The 20,272-nt window shown below is 45.8% G+C and overlaps 1 protein-coding gene across 1 annotated transcript in view; it reads left to right on the top strand.

The window, feature by feature from the left end:
• Positions 1-18,339, top strand: part of GRIN3A (glutamate ionotropic receptor NMDA type subunit 3A) — a 93,063-nt gene extending 74,724 nt beyond the window's left edge. The window contains exons 7-9 of the mRNA XM_084628009.1: positions 11,164-11,328; positions 13,312-13,385; positions 17,657-18,339. Of these exons, the coding sequence (XP_084484135.1) occupies positions 11,164-11,328; positions 13,312-13,385; positions 17,657-17,993 (576 nt within the window). The 3' untranslated portion in view covers positions 17,994-18,339. The remainder of the gene's footprint in view (positions 1-11,163; positions 11,329-13,311; positions 13,386-17,656) is intronic.
• The last annotated feature ends 1,933 nt before the right edge of the window (positions 18,340-20,272 follow it).

The following is a 20,272-nucleotide window of genomic DNA, read 5'->3' as shown; positions in this document are numbered from 1 at the left end:
AGCTCCCACAGTTTTTAGTGATCCAGACAATTTTTGGGTGAATATATTAGACAGGTACAGACAAAAGCAGAAACTACCTGAGACCCAAAGATGTAAGATCTGCACCACACCTGATCTAGAGCATTTTATTTGCAAGTGTAGGGTCTGCAGAGAGAGTGGGGATATAAGGACGCTTACCGTTAGCATCAGTATCTCATGGAGCCAACTGAATTCCAGAATCAGACTTTTGGCTAGACATAGAATTCAAATCCAGATTTTAAGCATCCCCAACATTAGTCAGTTCTGCAATTACGGCCGCAGTTTCTTTATACTTTTGACAAGGGGCTCTTGTTTGCGGGGCATTTCTCAGGCCGTCACGATTGTCTCTAAAATCTCAGGACTCTTGGCTGTGCCACCATAAAACTGACAGTGAATAGATTAGAAGAGGGAAAGATAGATAGGACCTGCCCAGGCAAGCTGCAGAGAAGATGCTCCTTGAGTTTTGCTACTTTCTGGATTCATTTAAGTGATGACATTTTTTCAGACGTCTGTTTGTTTTTTAAGGGTGGGAGGGTGTCAGTTAAGAGGGGTCATGTTGGTCTTTTCTCTTGCCCACTGTAAACATGCATGGATAGATCAAGACATTAAGAACTTCAGCACATAATTACCTCAATAGAGACATCTAGTGGCTATAACATTAAAAAGGTTCCACAGACCTTTGTTAAAGAATCATTACCTACATGCTTTTTAGGTGCTGCTTCTACTCAGTTAATGAGAGATGAATCAGGAAGGAAAGCAAACAATGTGTTGACCTGCAATGGATGAAATACCAACCTGAGATCCGCAGATATTGAGAGAGACTAAATATTGAAACCATAATGTCATTCTTGTCATTTTTCGAAGTATAACCCGTTTAAGCACACAAAACTAATATGAGAAGTGCTCCTGCACATCCATCTACTGTAAACACTGCAGTAACGTTGTGACTGATCCAAAGCCCACTGAAAGAAATGATATGCATGAGTCTGCAATCAAGCACTTTATGTAGTTTTAGCCCAGTCCTGTGTGATGCTAAGAGACCTGGGTCAGGATCACTGGATACTATGGTAGCTATTCAGACCATATCTGTCCGAGGTAGGTAGAAATGGTGGCATTACTAAAGCAGTCAAAGAATCCCAATGGCCTGCTAAGAATATGAATATGAGAAGAGATAAGGGAAGAGTGGGGAGAAAAGTCTGCAAAAATTCTCTCCAGTTCAAAGGAGCATTTCAGTTTGACTGTGTTCGCAGCCTTCGTGCGTTTCCTTTCTGTGAATCTTCAAACACGTCAGCTTTACTTGCGTTGTCACAATTCTAGGGCGAGCTGCACTTTAGACCCCTTTTAGTCCCTCTTGAGTACACCCTTCAGATGACACTTCCCCGCTCTCACTTCCCCTTGCAGTCCAACTACACTAGGACTCTCAGTGGCCGCCTGGCTCCTTCCTACACTTTATTCTCTCCTTGCCAGCGTTGGATAAGTTCCACTGAGGCCAGACCATCCTACTTCGAGGCATGGAGTGACAGACCCCTGCAGCTTTCTCTGTCTCTGTGTCAGAGACTCCTCTTCAGCCACCACTTCCTCCCTAGACCAGGATCTTCATGGTTTTAGTATCCCCTTTGATCCTGTTTTTGGGCCTGGGAAGACTAGACCTTGCTAGCCTTGCTGGAGCCAGGCAGGAGCATTCCCCAGTTAAATTGTAAGTTCTCTGGGGCAGAGACTGTATCTTTCTTCTGTTTGTACAGCACCTAGTACAATGGGGTCCTGCTCCATGACTGGGACTCCTAGGTACTATGGTAATACACATAAAAATAATGATCGCATCATGACCATTGTTTCCTCCAGGACCTTACCTATTCTCCAACTGTATTTTATCTTTGCCATTGTTGCATTTGCTGTTTGTTTTCCTCCCTACCAGCATCCTTTGAGTAAACTCTTTGCAGTGAAACAGGATACTAGAAAACAGATAAACTCAGGTGCATAAGATGTTCATTAAAAAAATGCAGGTAACTCACTCATTCTCCATGTGTGTAATATTTTTAACCTGAATGCTGGAATTTTCTCTGAATGAAAATTTGAACATATTATTTTATTACAATGACATTAATATACAGGTAAAATTCATGCTTTCTTAAATATTATTCCCAGCACAATGCTTTATTAATAGAGCTGTGAAACACCTTTGCAATTAAGGCTGAGACCCTGTGACATCTGCCTGGTTTGTGGTTGTAAATGCAAATTCAAAATTTGGACTACAGTCTTGGAGAAATTTGCCGGAGTTGCCAAAACATTTGAGCAAGTCTGGGCCCAGTCTCCAGCAGATCCAGGGTGATTTATGGTTTCACATAGAAGAATCATAGAAGATTAGGGTTGGAAGAAACCTCAGGAGGTCATCTTCTCCAACCCCCTGCTCAAAGCAGGACCAACACCAACTAAATCATCCCAGCCAGGGCTTTGTCAAGCCAGGCCTTAAAAACTTCTGAGGATGGAGATTCCACCACCTCCCAAGGTAACCCATTCCAGTGCTTCACCACCCTCCTAGTGAAATAGTGTTTCCTAATATCCAACCTAGACCTCCCCCACTGCCACTTGAGACCATTACTCCTTGTTCTGTAATCTGCCAGCACTGAGAACAGCCAAGCTCCATTCTCTTTGGAACCCCAGCCTCTCCTCATAAGCCATGTGCCCTGGCCCCCTCACCATTTTCATTGCCCTCTGCTGGACTCTCTCCAAATTTGGCCACATCCTTTCTGTAGTGGGAGCCCAAATTGGACTCAATACTCCAGATGGGGCCTCACCATTGCCCAATAGAGGGGAATGATCACTTCCCTCAATCTGCTGGCAGTGCTCCTACTAATGCAGCCCAGTATGCCATTAGCCTTCTGGGCAACAAGGTCACACTGCTAACTCATATCCAGCTTTTCATCCACTGTAATCCCCAGGTCCTTTTCTGCAGAACTGCCGCTTAGCCAGTCGGTCCCCAGTCTGTAGCGGTGCATGGGATTCTTCCGTCCTAAGTGCAGGACTCTGCACTTGTCCTTGCTGAACCTCATCAGATTTCTTTTGGCCCAATCCTCCAATTTGTCTAGGTCAGTGTTTCCCACACTTGGGACGCCGCTTGTTCAGGGAAAGCCCCTGGTGGGCAGGGCCGGTTTGTTTACCTGCCGCGTCCGCAGGTTTGGCCGATCGCGGCTCCCACTGGCCGCGGTTAGTCGCTCCAGGCCAATGGGGGCTGTGGGAAGCAGCAGCCAGTGTGTCTCTCGGCCTGCGCCGCTTCCTGCAGCCCCCATTGGCCTGCAGCGGCGAACCGCAGCCAGTGGGAGCCGCGATCGGCCGAACCTGCAGACACGGCAGGTAAACAAACCTGCCCCGCCCGCCAGGGGCTTTCCCTGAACAAGTGGTGTCCCAAGTTTGGGAAACACTGGTCTAGGTAAATCTGGACCCTATCCCTACCCTCCAGCATATCTACCTCTCCCCATAGCATAGTGTCATCCACGAACTTGCTGAGGGTGCAATCCATCCCATCATCTGGATCATTAATGAAGATGTTGAACAAAACCGTCCCCAGGACCAACCCTTGGGGCACTCTGCTCAATACCGTCTGCCAACTAGACATCGAGCCATTGATCACTACCATTAAGCCTGATGATCTAGCCAGCTTTCTATCCACTTGTAAGGGAACTCAGCCGGGGCTCGTCCCTCAGCGGGGTGGTGGGACGCCAAACCGCCTCACTACACTCTCGGCTGGGTTGGGGAATACCCAGTCTACGGCCCAGGCCTTCAGGCCGGGTGCCGCAAGCAGTTTGATATAAACCCAGGCCCTGGGTCAGGGCGGGGCAGCAAAGAAACAGTCAGGGGCTCAGGCCCTCAGGCAGGGGCTGAGCAAACAGTCAATATAAGCCCGGGCTCCTGGCTTTGAGCGACCAGGGGGAGGGGGAGACGGCCACCCGCAAGGTGGGTGGCAGGGGGGCCACAGGCCCACCCACTCCACTGCGTCCCAGCCCGGGGCCCTAGCAGCGGTCGAGGACCCGCTGCTGTGTCAGTGGGGATCCCGGCCGCAACTCACGGACATGGGCTCTGGCATTGCTGCAGCCAGACTGGGGTCGGCTGCCCCTGGGCTACTGCCGGACTCCCCCTTGTAGGGTACCTGGGTCAGGGTGGTGTCCTCGGAGGGTTCCAGCACCATGGGCTCCTCTGGGTCGCCAGCGAGGGATAGACTTGGCCACTCCTCTGGGTCGCCAGCAAGGGGTAGGCTTGGCCACTCCTCTGGGTCGCCGGCAAGGGGTAGGCTTGGCCACTCCTCTGGGTCGCCGGCAAGGGGTAGGCTTGGCCATTCCTCTGGGTCGCCGGCGAGAGGTAGGCTTGGCAGCTCCTCTGGGCGTCGATCGGCGTCAGGCATTGGCCGGTCCGGCCAGTCCTCAGGTTGGCCGCGGCTTGCCTGGGTCTCCCAAGTCGGAGCCAGGCCACAGGCATCTGGTATCTCCGGCTGCTGAGCTCCGGGGTTGGGCTTTTCTACTTCCTGTCCTGCACCTTGACCTCTGGGGGGCGGGCGCAGGATCCACTGGCTCCATCCACTTTGGTGTCCGGGGAGGTTCTTCCCTCGGTGGGGTGGTGGGGCACCACACCGCCACACTCCACCACCTTATAGTCCCTTCATCCAATCCACACTTCTTTAACTTGCTGGCAAGAATATTGTGGGAGACCGTATCAAAAGCTTTGCTAAAGTGAAGGTATGTCACGTCCACTGCTTTCCCCATATCCACAGAGCCAGTTATCTCATCATAGAAGGCAATCAGGTTGGTCAGGCATGACTTGCCCTTGGTGAATCCCTGTTGACTGTTCCTGATCACCTTCCAAGTGCTTCAAAATGGATTCCTTGAGGACCTGCTCCATGATTTTTCCAGGGACTGAGGCTGACCGGTCTGTCGTTCCCCAGATTCTCCTTCTTCCAGTTTTTAAAGATGGGCACTATATTTGCCTTTTTCTAATCGTCCAGGACCTCCCCCAATCGCCATGAGTTTTCAAAGATAATGGCCAATGGACCTGCAATCACATCAGCCAACTCCCTCAGCACCCTCGGATGCATTAGATCCGGAGGCATGGACTTTGGCACGTCCAGCTTTTCTAAATAGTCCTTAATCTGTTCTTTCACCACTGAGGGCTGCTCACCTCCTCCCCATACCATGTTGCCCAGTGCAGCAGTCTGGGAGCTGATCTTGTCTGTGAAGACCAAGGCAAAAAAAGCATTGAGTACTTCAGCTTTTTCCACATCATCTGTCACTAGGTTGCCTCCCCCCATTCAGTGAGGGTTCCACACTTTCCCTGACCTTCTTCTTGTTGCTAACATACCTGTAGAAACCCTTCTTGTTCCCTTCACATCCCTTCCTAGCTGCAACTCCAATTGTGCTTTGGCCTTCCTGATTACACACCTGCATGCTTGAGCAATATTTTTTATACTCCTCCTTAGTCATCTATCCACGTTTCCACTTCTTGTGAGCTTCCTTTTTGTGTTTAAGCTCACCGAAGATTTCTCTGTTAAGTCAAGCTGGTTGCCTGCCATATTTGCAATTCTTTCTGCACATTGAGATGGTTTGTTCCTGTGCCCTCAATATGGTTTCTTTAAAATACAGCCAGCTCTCCTGGACTCCTTTCCCACTCATATTAGCCTGCCCATCAGCTCCCTGAGGGAGTCAAAGTCTGCTTTTCTGAAGTTCAGGGAACATATTCTGCTGCTCTCCTTCCTTCCTTTCATCAGGATCCTGAACTCGACTATCTCATGGTCACTGCCGCCCAGGTAGCCACCCACTTCTACGTCCCCTACCAATTCTTCCCTTTTTGTGAGCAGCAGGTCAAGAGGAGAATGGCCCCTGGTTGGTTCCTCCAGCACTTGCACCAGGAAGTTGTCCCCAACACTCTCCAAAAACTTCCTGGATTGTCTGTGCACTGCTGTATTGCTCTCCCAGCCAATGTCAGGGTGATTGAAGTCCCCTATGAGAACCAGGGCCTGTGGTCTGGAAACTTCTGTTTGTTGTCCAAAGAAAGGCTCGGCAAATGCAAATGCATGACAGCTATGCAAATCTTGTGTTTGCAGTTTCCCCAGGTTATCATGAGGTGGGCAATTCACTTGGATCAACATAAAAAAACCTGTTTGCGTGACCCAGACAAACTGATGGGTTTCATGCGGTTTTCACTATCACCTCCCTGTGTATTGGGTAAGTGAGGAAAACCAAAAACAGGAGTGGTTTATAAAGAACAGGAACATGTGAAGATTCATAATTGTTCCTCTTTCTCTTAAGAGTGCACAATGGCCCAAGCAGCAGAGCTGATCAGAGAAACAGCAGCATTCAGGGAGTCAGAGAACTGGTAACACCAGTGCCCTTCTGCATGGTCCACCAGATAGTGCTCAGTATAATTCTCCATTCCCATCGTGTGAATTCAGCTAGCCCCTGTGCAGCCTATCCTGGCTGAAAGAGGGTGATCTTTAATTAATAGGATGTTAATCATCATGTATGGTCCACACTGAGACCTACACAGTGAATGGCTTCATATTTTTATTGCTTTTGGATGAATATTTGGCCAGCTACACATTGCACGTGTCAATTAAGAATAGTAGCATAAAATGGAATATACATGAGTGAAATATTGATCGATATGGCCCCTAAACTGATGAAATATCCATCTTCCCATTTTGTCACCACTCCTGTAGGATATTACCAAACCTTATACATCTGCACTCCTGTACTTTGGAGGATTAATTTCTTTTTAGATTCATTTCAAGATTTTTCTTTCTACTCATCATTCTTTTCTCATCTTACCCTCGGGACCTGTTCTTTTCTGTGGCAGAGGTGGCTGACTGCCCCTTCCACCTCCCCTTATCTGGCAGCTCCTTGATCATTTAAAATGACATTAGAAAACAGAGTCGTCTTGGAAAGGCACAAGCTAAACTGAGTCTGGGGAAGTTGGAATGCCTCGAAACGCAGGAGGGAAATCACAGGAAAGAGTTTGGTGGCCCAGAGGTTGGCAGCCTCTTTACCTTCCTTGACTTTTAGAAGCACCTTCATTAGAAGTGCTCACAGGGGTTATGTTATCATGTCGGTCAATGCTGGCTAGCACCAGAAAATCATTCTTGGAAGACCTGCCTTGTAGAGGTGCCTGTGAATGAGTTCATCGACTCACATTGCCCAGTACACTTCCCGGTAAGTGTTGCTATTTGTAGGGTATTCTTTGTTATCTCTAATCATGGGAAAAGCAAAGGAGCCTAGTATCTGAGTAGTCTCAAGTCCAAATTGGCATAGACAGCAATTCAATTAAGTCTGAGAGTCCTAGCCTTGAATGAATTTTTCTATACTGAAAAAAATCAAGTCTCTGCCAGGGGTAGAACAAAGACTAGGATGGCAGGTTTCATAATGATCAGGGCTCAGCTGCATTTGTAGAGCTATGTGACAGACCCTGCAAAATATTTGCACGTTATTCCTGGCTCTAACCATTGCAGCGAGACTCACTGCCCTAAGTTGTTTACACTACACTTTTGCTCTAAAATGTCTCACCATTGCAACCACCGATACCATTCAGCAGTGGGACCAACAATGGAACCTATTGCAGACAAAGGGCTAGCTTATACTCCCTTGAGAGTTCGATTTGTTCTCTCTCTTTCCTTTTCTTTGAGGACTAGGATATTTGAGGGACTTGGGGTTGGATAGCAAGTGTTTTCTCTGCATGAATCTCTTGTTAGTTGCAGGTCTTCCTTCTATTTGAATAATTTCTTGGCAGGTTCTCTCTTTTTTGTTTAATTGAATGCTGGACTTGAGTTCCCCCCTTAAATTTACCTCGATTTGATTATCCAAAAATCTCAGCCTGGTTTATTGGACAAAGTTTGCACTGGCTGTATTTTTACTTGGAGTAATTATTGCATGTGCCATTGAAGAAGACATGTGGATGTCTCAAGAGCATAGTAATGGGCTTTAGAGCAGAGGTGGGCAAACTATGGCCCATGGGCCACATCCAGCCCACGGGACCATCCTGCCTGGCCCTTGAGCTCCCAGCCAGGGAGGCTAGCCCCTGGCCCCTCCCCTGTTGTCACCTCTCCTCCGCAGCCTCAGCTCGTTGTGCCGCCAGACATGCCACCAAACAAACATGATTTCCTTTAGCAGGAAGGTAAAAGAACTTGTTGATTTTCCAGGCAAAGCTGAAAGAAATAACTAGACTGCTGCTGATTCTCAGCTCTTCTTCCTACCTTGATATTTTTCTCTGCTTACATGTGACTTGTGGCATTTATTGCGCAGAACCATTTAACACAAACCATCACCTTTTAAAGGAAAATTCACATGTGCACACACAAAACTAGAAAAGTTATCATTTTGCAAGGAATTGCAGGGGAGGAATTAGTAAGTATCTCTCTCCCAGAATGTATAAATAGGTGGATATAGACTTTCCTAATTCTTGCATTTCTATGCCTTTCTAGCTGCTGTTTTTCCCATTAGTTAGCAGCAAACAGTTTGGAGAGAGTAATGAATAGCATCATAACTCCATGGCCATCTTTTGGCCAGAGTTGTTGCTTGAGTGCCCACTATGGTTGCTCAGAACTTCATAGCCACAGCATGGATAGATTTCAGAACCTCTTGCTCCCAAAACAGAGCTACAACCCCTTGAACTTGGGTTGTAAACTCTTTGAGGCAGAGATTGTCTTTTTGTTCTGTGGATGTACAGTACCTAGCACACTGAGTCCTGGTCTAGATCTGTGGCTTTTAGGTGCTACTGCAATACAAACATGATACAAATAAAAACAAGGGAATTTCTGCTGGCAGTATAGGACCTGTGACACACCGTTTTACATTTCAATCCTGCTCAGAAGACAGCTGTGATATAGAAAAACCAGTTTATTCAATTCTGTCTGTTCTGTCTGAAAATACAGCTGAACATGTATGCATTCTACACAGTGAGTAGCAAAGCTTGCCCTTCTGCTATGTGTTCTGAAGTGTGGCGATGTAAAACAAGACAGCAACGTATAATAAGATGCACTGTATCTCTGTTCTCTTGATTTATGTGTTGTGCAGCATAAACAGCTAAAAAAATTCACAATTTATAATGGTTCATACACCTCTTATTGTGTTGAATCATTTCATACTCTCCAAGACACGGTGTGGTAATTATTTTCTTCCCCTCCTACTTATCCTGTTTAACTTATTCCTGAAATGTATCTCTAAAGTGTGGCCTTTGATGGGTGGCTGCTTCATTGTGTTTATCTTCCTTTTATCGCCAGATGAAGTATTTTTCATGCTTACTTTGGCATTTCATGGACTAATAGAGAAAGATGTCTTGTTTGGGGCAATTTAAAGAACCATAAACAACAAATAACAATGCATCAGAGACACCCTTGCTGAGATTTCTTTAGCCTATATCCAGCTAAGCTGCGAATGAGTTCAGTAGGGCTGACAAAATATTGGGCCAGACCCTCAGTAGTGCCAATCACTCTCTATTGAAGACAATGGAGCTACATTGATTTATGCCAGCTGTCGATCTGGTCCTGTATATTTTTTCTGCACCTCAGTCTCAAGGATGTCAAAATGGAACAAGATCAAGGATGAACATTCTCAACCCTTCCGTTGTCTAGCGGTGGTTGATATTAGGATATGATTTATTCACAGGCTTTGGTCTTTGTTTGCCAGAGTTTTATTATTCTATTTTGTAAGCCCTGGCCCAGATTTTCAAGTGTGACATGGTTGCTCGGCAGCCTATAGCAACCACAAAGGCAGCGGTTCAGGCCACTGAAGGATCTCTGCTGCCTACGGGATGCCGCACCACTTCATATATGGCCATGGACACCTACACCACTTCACATAAGGCCACCAAAAAGGGGCATGTTCCGTTTCCCTTGAGCCGGAGTGACGGTCTCTTAGCTGGCATCAAAGATGGGGAAAAGAGAAGAGGTTAACTGAGATGGGCTGGAGCTGTTGTTAAAGTCCGATCCACTGCTGACCTTGTATCACAGTGCTTCAAAACACTGAAAACGGAAAGACTCCACTACAAATCTCCTGAAACAAAATGCACGGGGAGACCCTCCAGCACTAAGTGTCAGTGGATTTGGCACTAATCCACTACTGTTTTGGAAATGTCATTGTAACCCTAAAAGAAACCCCAAGAAGGTATCCAAATATTAATCTAGGGACTTGTCCAGACAAGGGAAATTTGCACTTGGATGTACTTATAGCAATGCAAAACACCCCAGCATAGACAGGGCCTAACATGCTGGGGTTATATAATATCCCCAAAAGAGTGTGAATTAAAGACACACAGACCTACCTCTTTATTAGAAATCCAGAGTTAGCTAACCTGTATAGTCTGCTCTTCTGTTTATAGCCACAGGGAATCTGTTTTTAATGGCTGGGCACTGATTTTTATTCTTGGCAATGTTCCTCAGCTGGTTGGGGGGCAATGATTAAAGAACAACAGACCCAATGTTCCATAATACACAAAGACTATGTAATACTGAATATACCCAACATGCAAGGCCTAGCCCCCTCCCCACACACACACACACACACACACACACTGCTTGTTTTCTAAAACTTAGAACACAGTAAGCACCAGTAGAGGGCTCACAAACTATTGAAAGGGATTCTACCCAATTCCTGTAAACTACAGGGTGGAGCAGAAAATCTTTCCCCTTTTCCTTAACTGCAGTCAACTTTCACGACTATGAAATGAGGATCGATACGCAGCTTAGTTAATTAAAGGAGCTGAGGCTGCCATGAATGTGACATGCAAGTTTCTCCTTGATTACTTCCCTCTTTTGCACTTAGCCAGGAACAGGAAATCGTTACCATTGCCTTAAAAAAAATCCCACTAACAATCACTCTTGACTCTCTGCTGACTAAAGCCTTGGTCCTCAATCCTTTGATGATGTTTTGCCAAGCAGTGGCACAGATTCATATTTACAGCAAGGTCCCTGTTCACCACTCTGACAGTGCAAAGAACCTTAAGGCAGCCAGGGTGGTATAAAAGGGCCTGATTGTGAATGACAATCAGTCCATTATGCACCTGTTATGATTTGGCTAATGCATGCTCACTGAGACGATATTTCCTCATTTGAAAATGCAATGTATACTATGTATATTAAAATACACCAAGAGGGCATTTTATTTTGCACAGACACTGCAAATGGGCATTAAGCACTTCTCCGGACTCTTTGTGATGTTATGCATTGGATTTGTCTTGTCCATTCTCACCACCTTTGGAGAACATGTAGTACACAGACTGGTCCTACCACGAATCAAAAAGAAATCCAAGCTGAAATACTGGCTCCATACCAGCCAGGTACGTATTCGAGAAGTTCGCTGGTAATTCCATCAAATGTTTCCAGAGCTGTTCAGTAAAAGCCTGATCCAAAGCCACTGAAGTCAATGGAAAGACTACCATTGGTTTCAGTGGGCATTGTCTCTATTATTAGTAGCTCTGCTGTTCTAGCAGAACCTGTTGCAGTTGATGTTGCAAATTTTACCAATGACTTTGGTCGGAGCAGGTACACTATCTCTAGCGCCCCTTCTGTTATTATCAAGGGTAACCAATTAAAGATATATCAATGTTATTTCTCAGACCAGTCAATCACTCTTTAATGATGAGGGGGAGGAAGTAGACTCTGGGATGGGAACATTTACTCATGGCACTGCAGGTGAAGTTTTCAAAGTAGCCTCCAAGTGGGCTAGGTGGCTCAGAGGTGTGATGGTGGTGATGCACATTAGCAAGAGAAGTCCAGACTTCCACATACGCTGCTCAATATACAGCAGCACTGAAAATGAGGGGCCTTATTTTCATTTACATTAAGGCCCCTTAGTAGTGTAAAGAGACCTAGTATATATAAGAATCCAGGCTAGCATGTTGGACTAAAAATGGGAAAGAAAACAATGTAGGAAATTATACAATAACACTACCAGTAGATATTGAATAATGCTACAATGTTATCTGGTGTTCGTGTTTAATTTGGTCCTGCCACTGTCAGGAAGTTACAGAAAAGGTCCAGAGAAGGTCAATGATGGTTAGAGTTAGGAGGATGCTAGGGACTACATATGAGAGTTTGAGATGAAGATTATTTAACATTGAAAAGAGAAGCATCAGAGGGGACTTGAAGTATTTGCAATTATGAAGTACATAGTGTAAAATGAACCCCCCTCCCTGCCCCAACACACACTTCTTTTTGCTTCTCAATCGCTGCTGTTTTATAACCCAAACACTGCGCAGTTGGCTTTCTGTGCTAGCTGCATTGTGAGACTGCCTTTCCCAAGTTGAGCAGTGTCAGTCCTGTGGTATCATCCCCCCGCCCCCATCTCTAGCCCTACCACATTCTAGAGGTGATCATCGGACACATCATGGAAACTCCTGGGCTGTATTTCTGTATACAATTGAGCAAAGGCAGCGTTTGCTGGAACATAGAGATTGCCTCTCTCAATTCTATCAGGTCCTCAGCTGGTGTATCACCATGCAGTATCATTGACCTTAACTGAGCTAAGTCACCTTACACCAACTGAAGATCTTGCCTAGAGTGAACTGCTAGAAGTCCAGTGAGCGACCGACTCCAGCAACAAGTTGTATTTTGTCAGTAGCACAGAGCAAGTTATAAAGGAGAATGGCTGTGGATCTCTGTATCTTATACATCACTAGTCAGGTGAAAGCATTTTGAGGAAGACCTCATTTGATTGTCTGAGGACTGAGTCATTGTTGGAAGGTCCAAATTAAGCAAAGACAACCGTTTATCTATAAAAACTAGAATATGAAAAAAGAGGGGGGAGGGTTGTTCTTCAGTGCGTTTGTTTTCTTAAAGACACACAACTAGTTTGTGTAAAAAGCCTGAACCAAAACCCCTTGAGCTTTGGGATAGTTTGAACTTTAATATGCTACAAACTAGCATGAATTCTAAGTAATATCTTGTTTATCAGTACTTTGGTTCCCAAGCTTTCTATGCATCTATAAAAAGTGGGTTCACCTCCTTTGGCACTGTGCTTGTAATAAAGTGGGGAAAATATATTTATCTTTCTGCCTTGGGGTCTCTTATCTAATGGATACATTACTTTCTGATACAAGGTCTTTAACGAAGTGTACATTAGGAAATCAACCACTCTTGCTCCAGAAATAGGAGACCTTTCAGACAATGAATATGAGCTGGGCATCGTGTCTGTATCCCTGAATGTGCAAAATAAGAAGCTACATTCAGGTGGATTCCACACAAAGATAGTTGTCTGCCTACCCTCAGAGGTGGGGGCTCTTTTTTCTTGTGTTTAATTACTCCTGTTTCACTTCTTCTAGAGACTGCATCGCGCGTTAAACAGTTCATTCACTGAGGACAAACACCAACCCAAGACAAAACGAGTAGAAAAGAGGTAAGTTGTGTGTGCCTTTTTAAAAAAAGGCTTATTTTGGAACTAGATCTGTTGGAACTGGATATATGACCATGAATTTAAACATCTCCCAGAGATAAAGATAAATCAAGAGAGAAAAATGGTACTTTGACTATTAGCTAATAATATTGTTGCAGGCTGCAGTTCTTTAGATCCCCAAAGAGAAGCAGAAAATGGATATTAGTTTAATACAGAGATACATAGATTCCCTAATATTCTTTAGCCACACTGCAATCATAAATCAAAACCCAGTACCAGCCCCCATGCTCATTACCAGTTGTGAATCTAGGTATACCTTAAATGTAACTTGTTCTAGTCACAGATATACACCAGCCCTAACATGGTCAAATAGCATGCAGGGCAATCCCTTCTCCCAGGAATCTCAGCTCAGCCCAGGTCACATAGAGCAACTCTACCTTGGGCATTGACTCTAATTAGAGACCAACTCAGAGAGCAAACTCCCCTCCTGTTTGCACAGCTGCATGTCTCCAGAAGCTGTGTCTACACAGAACCTTGCAATACCAAAGACAATATGACAGCACATCTTCCTAAGACTAAACACTTGCTCACACACTAAGAAAAAGAATTTGAAAGACTAGGGTACATCTACACCACAAATGAAGGTGTGATTGTAGTGTGGGCAGGCATACGTGTGCTGGCTTTAATCTAGCTAGCACAGGTAACAAGAGTAGTGAAGATTTAGCACACAGACCCTGCCATGGGCAGCAGCCTAAAGTCCCCAGTGGGCTCATACTGATAGGACTATCCCATGCCACGATTTCTTCACTACTGTTTTTTTTTTTAAACCCACCCTAGCTAGGTTAAAACTAGCAAGGATATGGCTACCTGTTACATTCACACCTTCATTTGTGGTATAGACATATCCTTAGTGCAACAGCACCACCTAGTGACACTGGTTATAACAATACCATCTTTTTGAAGTGGTACTGCTAAGAAATGACCTCTAGATGGCAGCACTGCTTCCGTACAGAGGAGTCCAGCTGCAGGGAGCGGCCAAGACAGCACCCTTGCCACTTACAGTGAAAATCTCCCATGAGTCGCGTCCGGGGAAAGATCCGCTCTGTGGCCATGAGCCAAGCACTTACGCATGGGTTTTGTTAAAGTTTGGTGCCACTGAAATGACACCAGGAAAAAAATAATTCGTTGATTGACAGATGACGGAGGGTCAGCCTCTACAATGCCCCACATCTGGCCTCCCCCGCACCCCCAGGCGGGCAGGCCACTGATAAGAAACTGACAATAATCCCCAAGGAAACACAGAACAAAAAGGTCCTTTGCTCCTCCTGGGCTCCCCTTGCCTCTCGTACAGCAATGACCCTCCAGACTTTCTCCTTGGAGGCCCAGCTCCTGCCCAAGCAACTGGGCTTCAGGGCTTCCTCCCTGGAGTCCTTCCCCCATTCTGGGACTCCACAGGCTGGATCCGTATTCCCAGTGTACCTCCAGACTTTCTACCTGGGGTTTGACTCTCTCCAGGGTCTACTACAGGACCTGCCTTCTCTCCTGCTGTACTTTCCTTCCCAGCAGAACTCTCCCAGTCCTTTATGAAAATCACCCAACTCCTTCTCGGGGGGGGGTCTGATAATTGACTCCAGCCATCTGATCAGGATTAGCTGCAGGGCTACCTGATCCACCCCAGGCAAGGTTGCCTGACTCCCCTGGAAGAGCCAGCCAGTATCTCTCTCTACTGGCCACACCCTTCCTCTGTCTTCTCCCCATAACAAACCCAGTTTGACTCCATGGCAGCTTCATACATTCAAAAGCACAACATTCTGAGGCAAAATCTGCTTTCAGAAGCCGACTGGTGCAAAATAAACACCGTGCTTCTCACACTGCCAAGGCCCTGACTCCCATACAGAATGATTAAGGTGGGAGGGTGGAGGGGAGTCACAAAAGTTGCTTTTTTATATAAAGGCACTTTCGCCATCTCTAATTAGAACCCTGCTAGCAACAAGCCTGTTCAAAAACACTTGTGCTTATCATGCCTTTAACTGCACTGTGGACGAGACCCTGGTGAATTAAATTCAAGGCTCCCAATAACCTGGAACGCAGCTGTAATGAGTCCTAATATTGGAAGGGACAGTGCTGTGCTCCCCAATTAATTAGACAAGAACACTCTCTTATTCCTCCAGGTGGCTGTCCTCTTTCAAATGGTCAGAAAAGGAAAAGAGATGGAATTAACTCGTGTTGTGTTATTTCCCTCGAGATGGGTCCCCTGATATCTTCTTCAGTCATCACTATCAGAAAGGCTCTTTTAACACACTGCCCGCAGGCCTGCACATTCTCATTCTCTGAACTGTAAGGGGTTCCATTTACCCTGGCCTCGAGCACAATACCCGCTTACCTCCAACTCTGAATGGGTGAGCCCATGACAAGCGACTGCCTCCATCCCCTCTTCACACTCCCCACCGCCACAAGCAGCAGTAGTCAAGCCCTGGGAAGGCTCTTCTTGTGTTGGGTTGTAAGAGGCGGGAAAGACAGAGGCAGTCACTCATGAGTGCTCTTCCTAAACACACGCAGAATGCAGGACAAGGCTACCTGCTTCCTCTGGGGTGTTCCTGAGGAGGAGCGCTACATAGCCTGCGCCAACCAGCTGCCCATTGATTTCTGGGTGTAATCTGAAGTGATGGAGTCATGCTGTGGTTTAAAGCCTGAAATGGATTGGGGCCACTTCTTTCCCCATCCAATACTGCGCCAGTGGAGGGAAAGTGAAGCTCCCAGAGAACAGTTCCTGATTGGATGGTGAATGCCCTGGAGGCGGAATGGCCTCAGTGAGATGTCCGCCACAATAGGCCCATCTTCCATTTATTCCTCACAGACTGAGATTGGTCACCTTCCCGTCACACCACATGCAGCTCACTCTGTTCTTCTTGGCTTTTTCTGGCAGAGGGAGGGATGGCTGACGGCGGCAGAAGGGTTTAAGTTTAAGGGGATTTGCGAAGGTTTTTGCTTGCAGACTCTGTCACATTGCAGTTGGTAAAATGTTTGTATGTACACCTAGGAGCATTAGGATGAGCATGTTTTAATGAACTGAAAGAAACAAACTTAGGAAATGCTTTTAACTTTTCACTCAAGATGAAGTATCAGATCCATAGCCAGTTTTCCTTTTAATAGCAGGCTAGCTAGACAATCCCGTCAGCCCTCCTCAGCTTTGATCCCATATGAAATCAGTGTGACATACTCCGCTTTTTCATGTTCCTGATTTTCACTGGCTCTGGTTTTATTGAGATTGAAGATAAGCCCAAATCACCAAATTGCAATCTGGCTCCAGATTTCTAATGTCTCAATGGCCAGGAGTGTTCAGATGCAAGGGTTTGGTTCAGTCCATTATCAGAATTAGGAGCCAGCTGTAAAAGTCAGATCCAGAACTGGATTTGGATCAAGAAACTCCCAGTGTTTGGGGATTTGGGGGACCTTGGGTTTCAGTTTGGGTCTGTCCCTAAGAAGAATAATTCACCCGTCCACTTCTCCTGTTATAGCAAGTCATTTGGGTGCTCAGGTAAATTTCATTTGCTAAATAAGTCAGTGTCTCTCTCACAAGCAGGCATCTTTAGTAGCTTGGAAACATTCAAGACTGAATCACTGAAGTTCTCTAGTAGCTTATCCACAGAGGTTTCCAGGCAGTTAGAGAGTCTGGCAGATTGGCTTTGTCTGATCATTTTTGACACCATTTGTGTGCATTTAGGATGCAGTGTCACTGCAAATTTCTCTGCCAGTGGGAGCCACATAATGGAAGTTCCTTATCAGTCTACTTAGCAGCTTAGGAATCAAGTTGACCAAAGAGGCATGGTACAGGGTTTAGTAATCTGAGAAGGGGCCTAAGCACCAGGACTTCTTGAGATCTAGTCATTGCTCTGTCATTCACTATGGCCTTAGGCAAATGAACCAGTTCATCATCTGTAAAATTGTGTCTGTAAATGGGACATGATGGTATTTACCTACTTCGCTGCAGCCAGGGGAGGATGAATCAGTCATTGTTTTTAAGCTCTTTGAAGATGCAGAGTGCTATATAAATTACTGCATGTTCTGATTTTTCCTCTTTGGCCAAAATGATTTGTGCCGGCCAGAAGGTTAATCAAAATTCAAGCAGGTAGGCTGAGCTTTTTGGAGTCTGAAATGCAGCTCAGCTGTTTAATGGTGGCTATTGCACAGGCGGGGAGTGTTGGGCAGGACTCAGGGAAAAGCCCTCTCTGCAACTGTTATGGTTTCATTTTAACGAGCCATTCTTTCTGCAGGTCCAACGTGGGTAACAGCCAGCACGTGGTGTGGAATGCTGCCAAACCAGGCAACTGTCACCGGAGAAAATACATATGCAGCGAGGAAGGGCAAAACGAAGTGGCCCTCAGACAGCACCAAAACATACCGCTACCCCAACTGAGGGGAGAGGCTCCAGCACCCTTGACAACGAATGGGAAAGCAGATCCCCTGAATATTGCTAGGACCTCAGTGATCCGAGAGCTCACTGAATTAGAGGAGCAGATTCAAGCAATCAAGCAGGAGCTGCAGCTAGCCATGAAGAGAAAATCTGAGCTGGAAGAGTATCAGAGGACAAACAGGACTGCAGAGCCCTAGGCCACCCCACCTCAGGCCCCCTGTACAGTTTGCAATGCACTTTTATAAAGCCAGAAAAGAGGCTTGGGAATAAAAGAGCAATATGTTCTTCATAAAGGCTCTGTCCCGCAAAGCGGACGCTGCAAGAGCAGCAGGAAACGTACTCCTGGTTCCTAGAAGGGTTCTGGGTCTTTCATAAGAATGAATCTCTCGTTCTTTCCATGACCATCTAAAGGGTAGCCTCGCACTAGCAGAGCTGCGAGCATCCAGAGCACACCAGTCCTGTTTCCTTCACATAGCACTAAAACAAAGTTTCCACTTTTTAGCCCTTTCTGTGCATTAATTAAAAAACATTCTAGAGTGGTCAGCAGTTTGTGTCCCTTGTTGGGGTGTGTGTGTTTGTGTGTGTGTATATATATAGAGAGAGAGAGAGAGAGAGAGTAAGTGACAAGTCAAGGGACCTTAGCGAAAGAGAGAATCAGACCTGTCATTTCAAGGGAATTTATTATAAATGCATCTCTCTGAACTGATTTGCCTCTTGGATTCTGAAGATGCGGAGAAGAAGTTTAAGCCATTCAGCAGCTAAATAGATAGTACATCAGCCTAAGTGATAGTGCCATCAAATAATCTTTATCTAAACAGGATTTCTATTAACTTTTAAATAATGCTTGACAACACACCCTTTGGGACAACAACAGCCTGTGTGATGTAGACAATGTTTTTAATGTCTTATTTAGTATAGGCCATGGAGGCCCAAGAACCGATAGATTATTCCCAGTGCACACCACATCCAGAAGAGGATGGATTCTAATCATCTCATACCTGGCTAGCTTTCAATCTTTTTGCAAAGTAAGCCGTAATTATAGATCTTAATCTAAGTAGGCTTTTTCAAAGCCCTTCTTTAATGACCGATATTTTGGGAGGCGGTGGGGGTGGAGAGGTCCTTGATTAAGATGCTGCTTTGGTGGGTTGAATTCAAGTTGATGTGCTTACAGTCAATCGAGCTAGGGGCTGATATTATATTTAACCTTTATATTAGGCCTGATTTTCTGCTGTTTAGTCAGCCATCGTTATTTCAGAGTAGCAGTGCTTACATGCACTTTGCTCAGGGTGCACGGCCACAGAAAATCAGGCCCACTGGCCCTGCTCCTGCAATGATCTCTATATGGGAAGACCCTTCATCTGCCCAGAACGTCACAGGGCTCCATGTGCAGGCAGAATGCTTTAAACATGCAAGGAGGGATTCTGAAAAGCACTCAGTGGCAGCTCAGCTGTCTCCACTCAAGTCAATGGGGGTAAATCAGTGAGAGTTTGACCATTGACTTCAGAGTGAGCAGAGTGAGGCTAATTCTGAGTGCTTTTGAAAAATCCCACCATAGAAGACCAAGTCCCTGTCCTGGAGAACTGGCTTCTCAAAGGGTGTGATTTCTGGAACTGCTTAGCAGCCATAACTCCAACTGTAGGAAGTGGGAGACACAGGTAACCAGCGTCTCTGAAAATCAGGCCTTACATAAATAAAAACAAATGAGGGACAGGGGAAAGGAGGCAAGCGAAGCGACTGAAGTGATTCATCATAAGTCACTGCATGACCATGCTCAGTGTCACATGGTCTTACCTTTTAAGCAACCCACACAGTTTTCTTATTTTGCAAAAGAGACAACTGGAAAAGGAAGGATAGAAGCCATCACGGTGACATGAGGAGAATTTTGTTCCACCTGGGCTAGTGACTAGGAATATTTGGATTGAAGGTGCACAGTGAAGCTGTCAGTGGGTGTAGGATCAGGGCCTTGTTTCCTTTCACCACTGAAACTATGTAGGTTAGTGTTTGCACATCCATCAGCTCCAGTAGCAGTCAGTTTGTCTTTCTAGTTCTTATACACTAGCATGCTGCTGAAAATCTTTGGGTTTACAGCAACGTAGGCTGGCGCTGGCTGAAAGATTCCATCAGGGCTGTTTTGACAGAAAACTGTATTTTTCAATTAAACAAAATCTGTTTGGGAAAAAAAGAGAGTCTGCTTTCTGCTGTAAACTTCACATTTGTGGAAAACACCACCACATACCTATACATGCATGCACACCCTGAAATTTCAGCCAAAACCTGAAAAAACTTTATTCGGAAATGCTCCTGGGAGTTGTACTTCATCTGCTTCAAGTGCCCGTTCTCTTCTATGGGCCAGGTCATCCTGACAGATCCTATCTCCCATGATGCTCGGCAGTGGCTCAGGTAACACAATGGTGCATTGTGGTACATGTAGTCTGGCCAGGGACCCCATCCCTAGAGGAGAATGGGAACATGAGGA

The sequence above is a fragment of the Lepidochelys olivacea genome (assembly GCF_965140295.1).
Source record: "Lepidochelys olivacea isolate rLepOli2 genome assembly, chromosome: 5".
Classification (NCBI taxonomy): domain Eukaryota; kingdom Metazoa; phylum Chordata; order Testudines; family Cheloniidae; genus Lepidochelys; species Lepidochelys olivacea.
The sequence above is the reverse complement of the archived record's forward strand: the minus strand, read 5'-3'. Positions and strand labels throughout refer to the sequence as shown.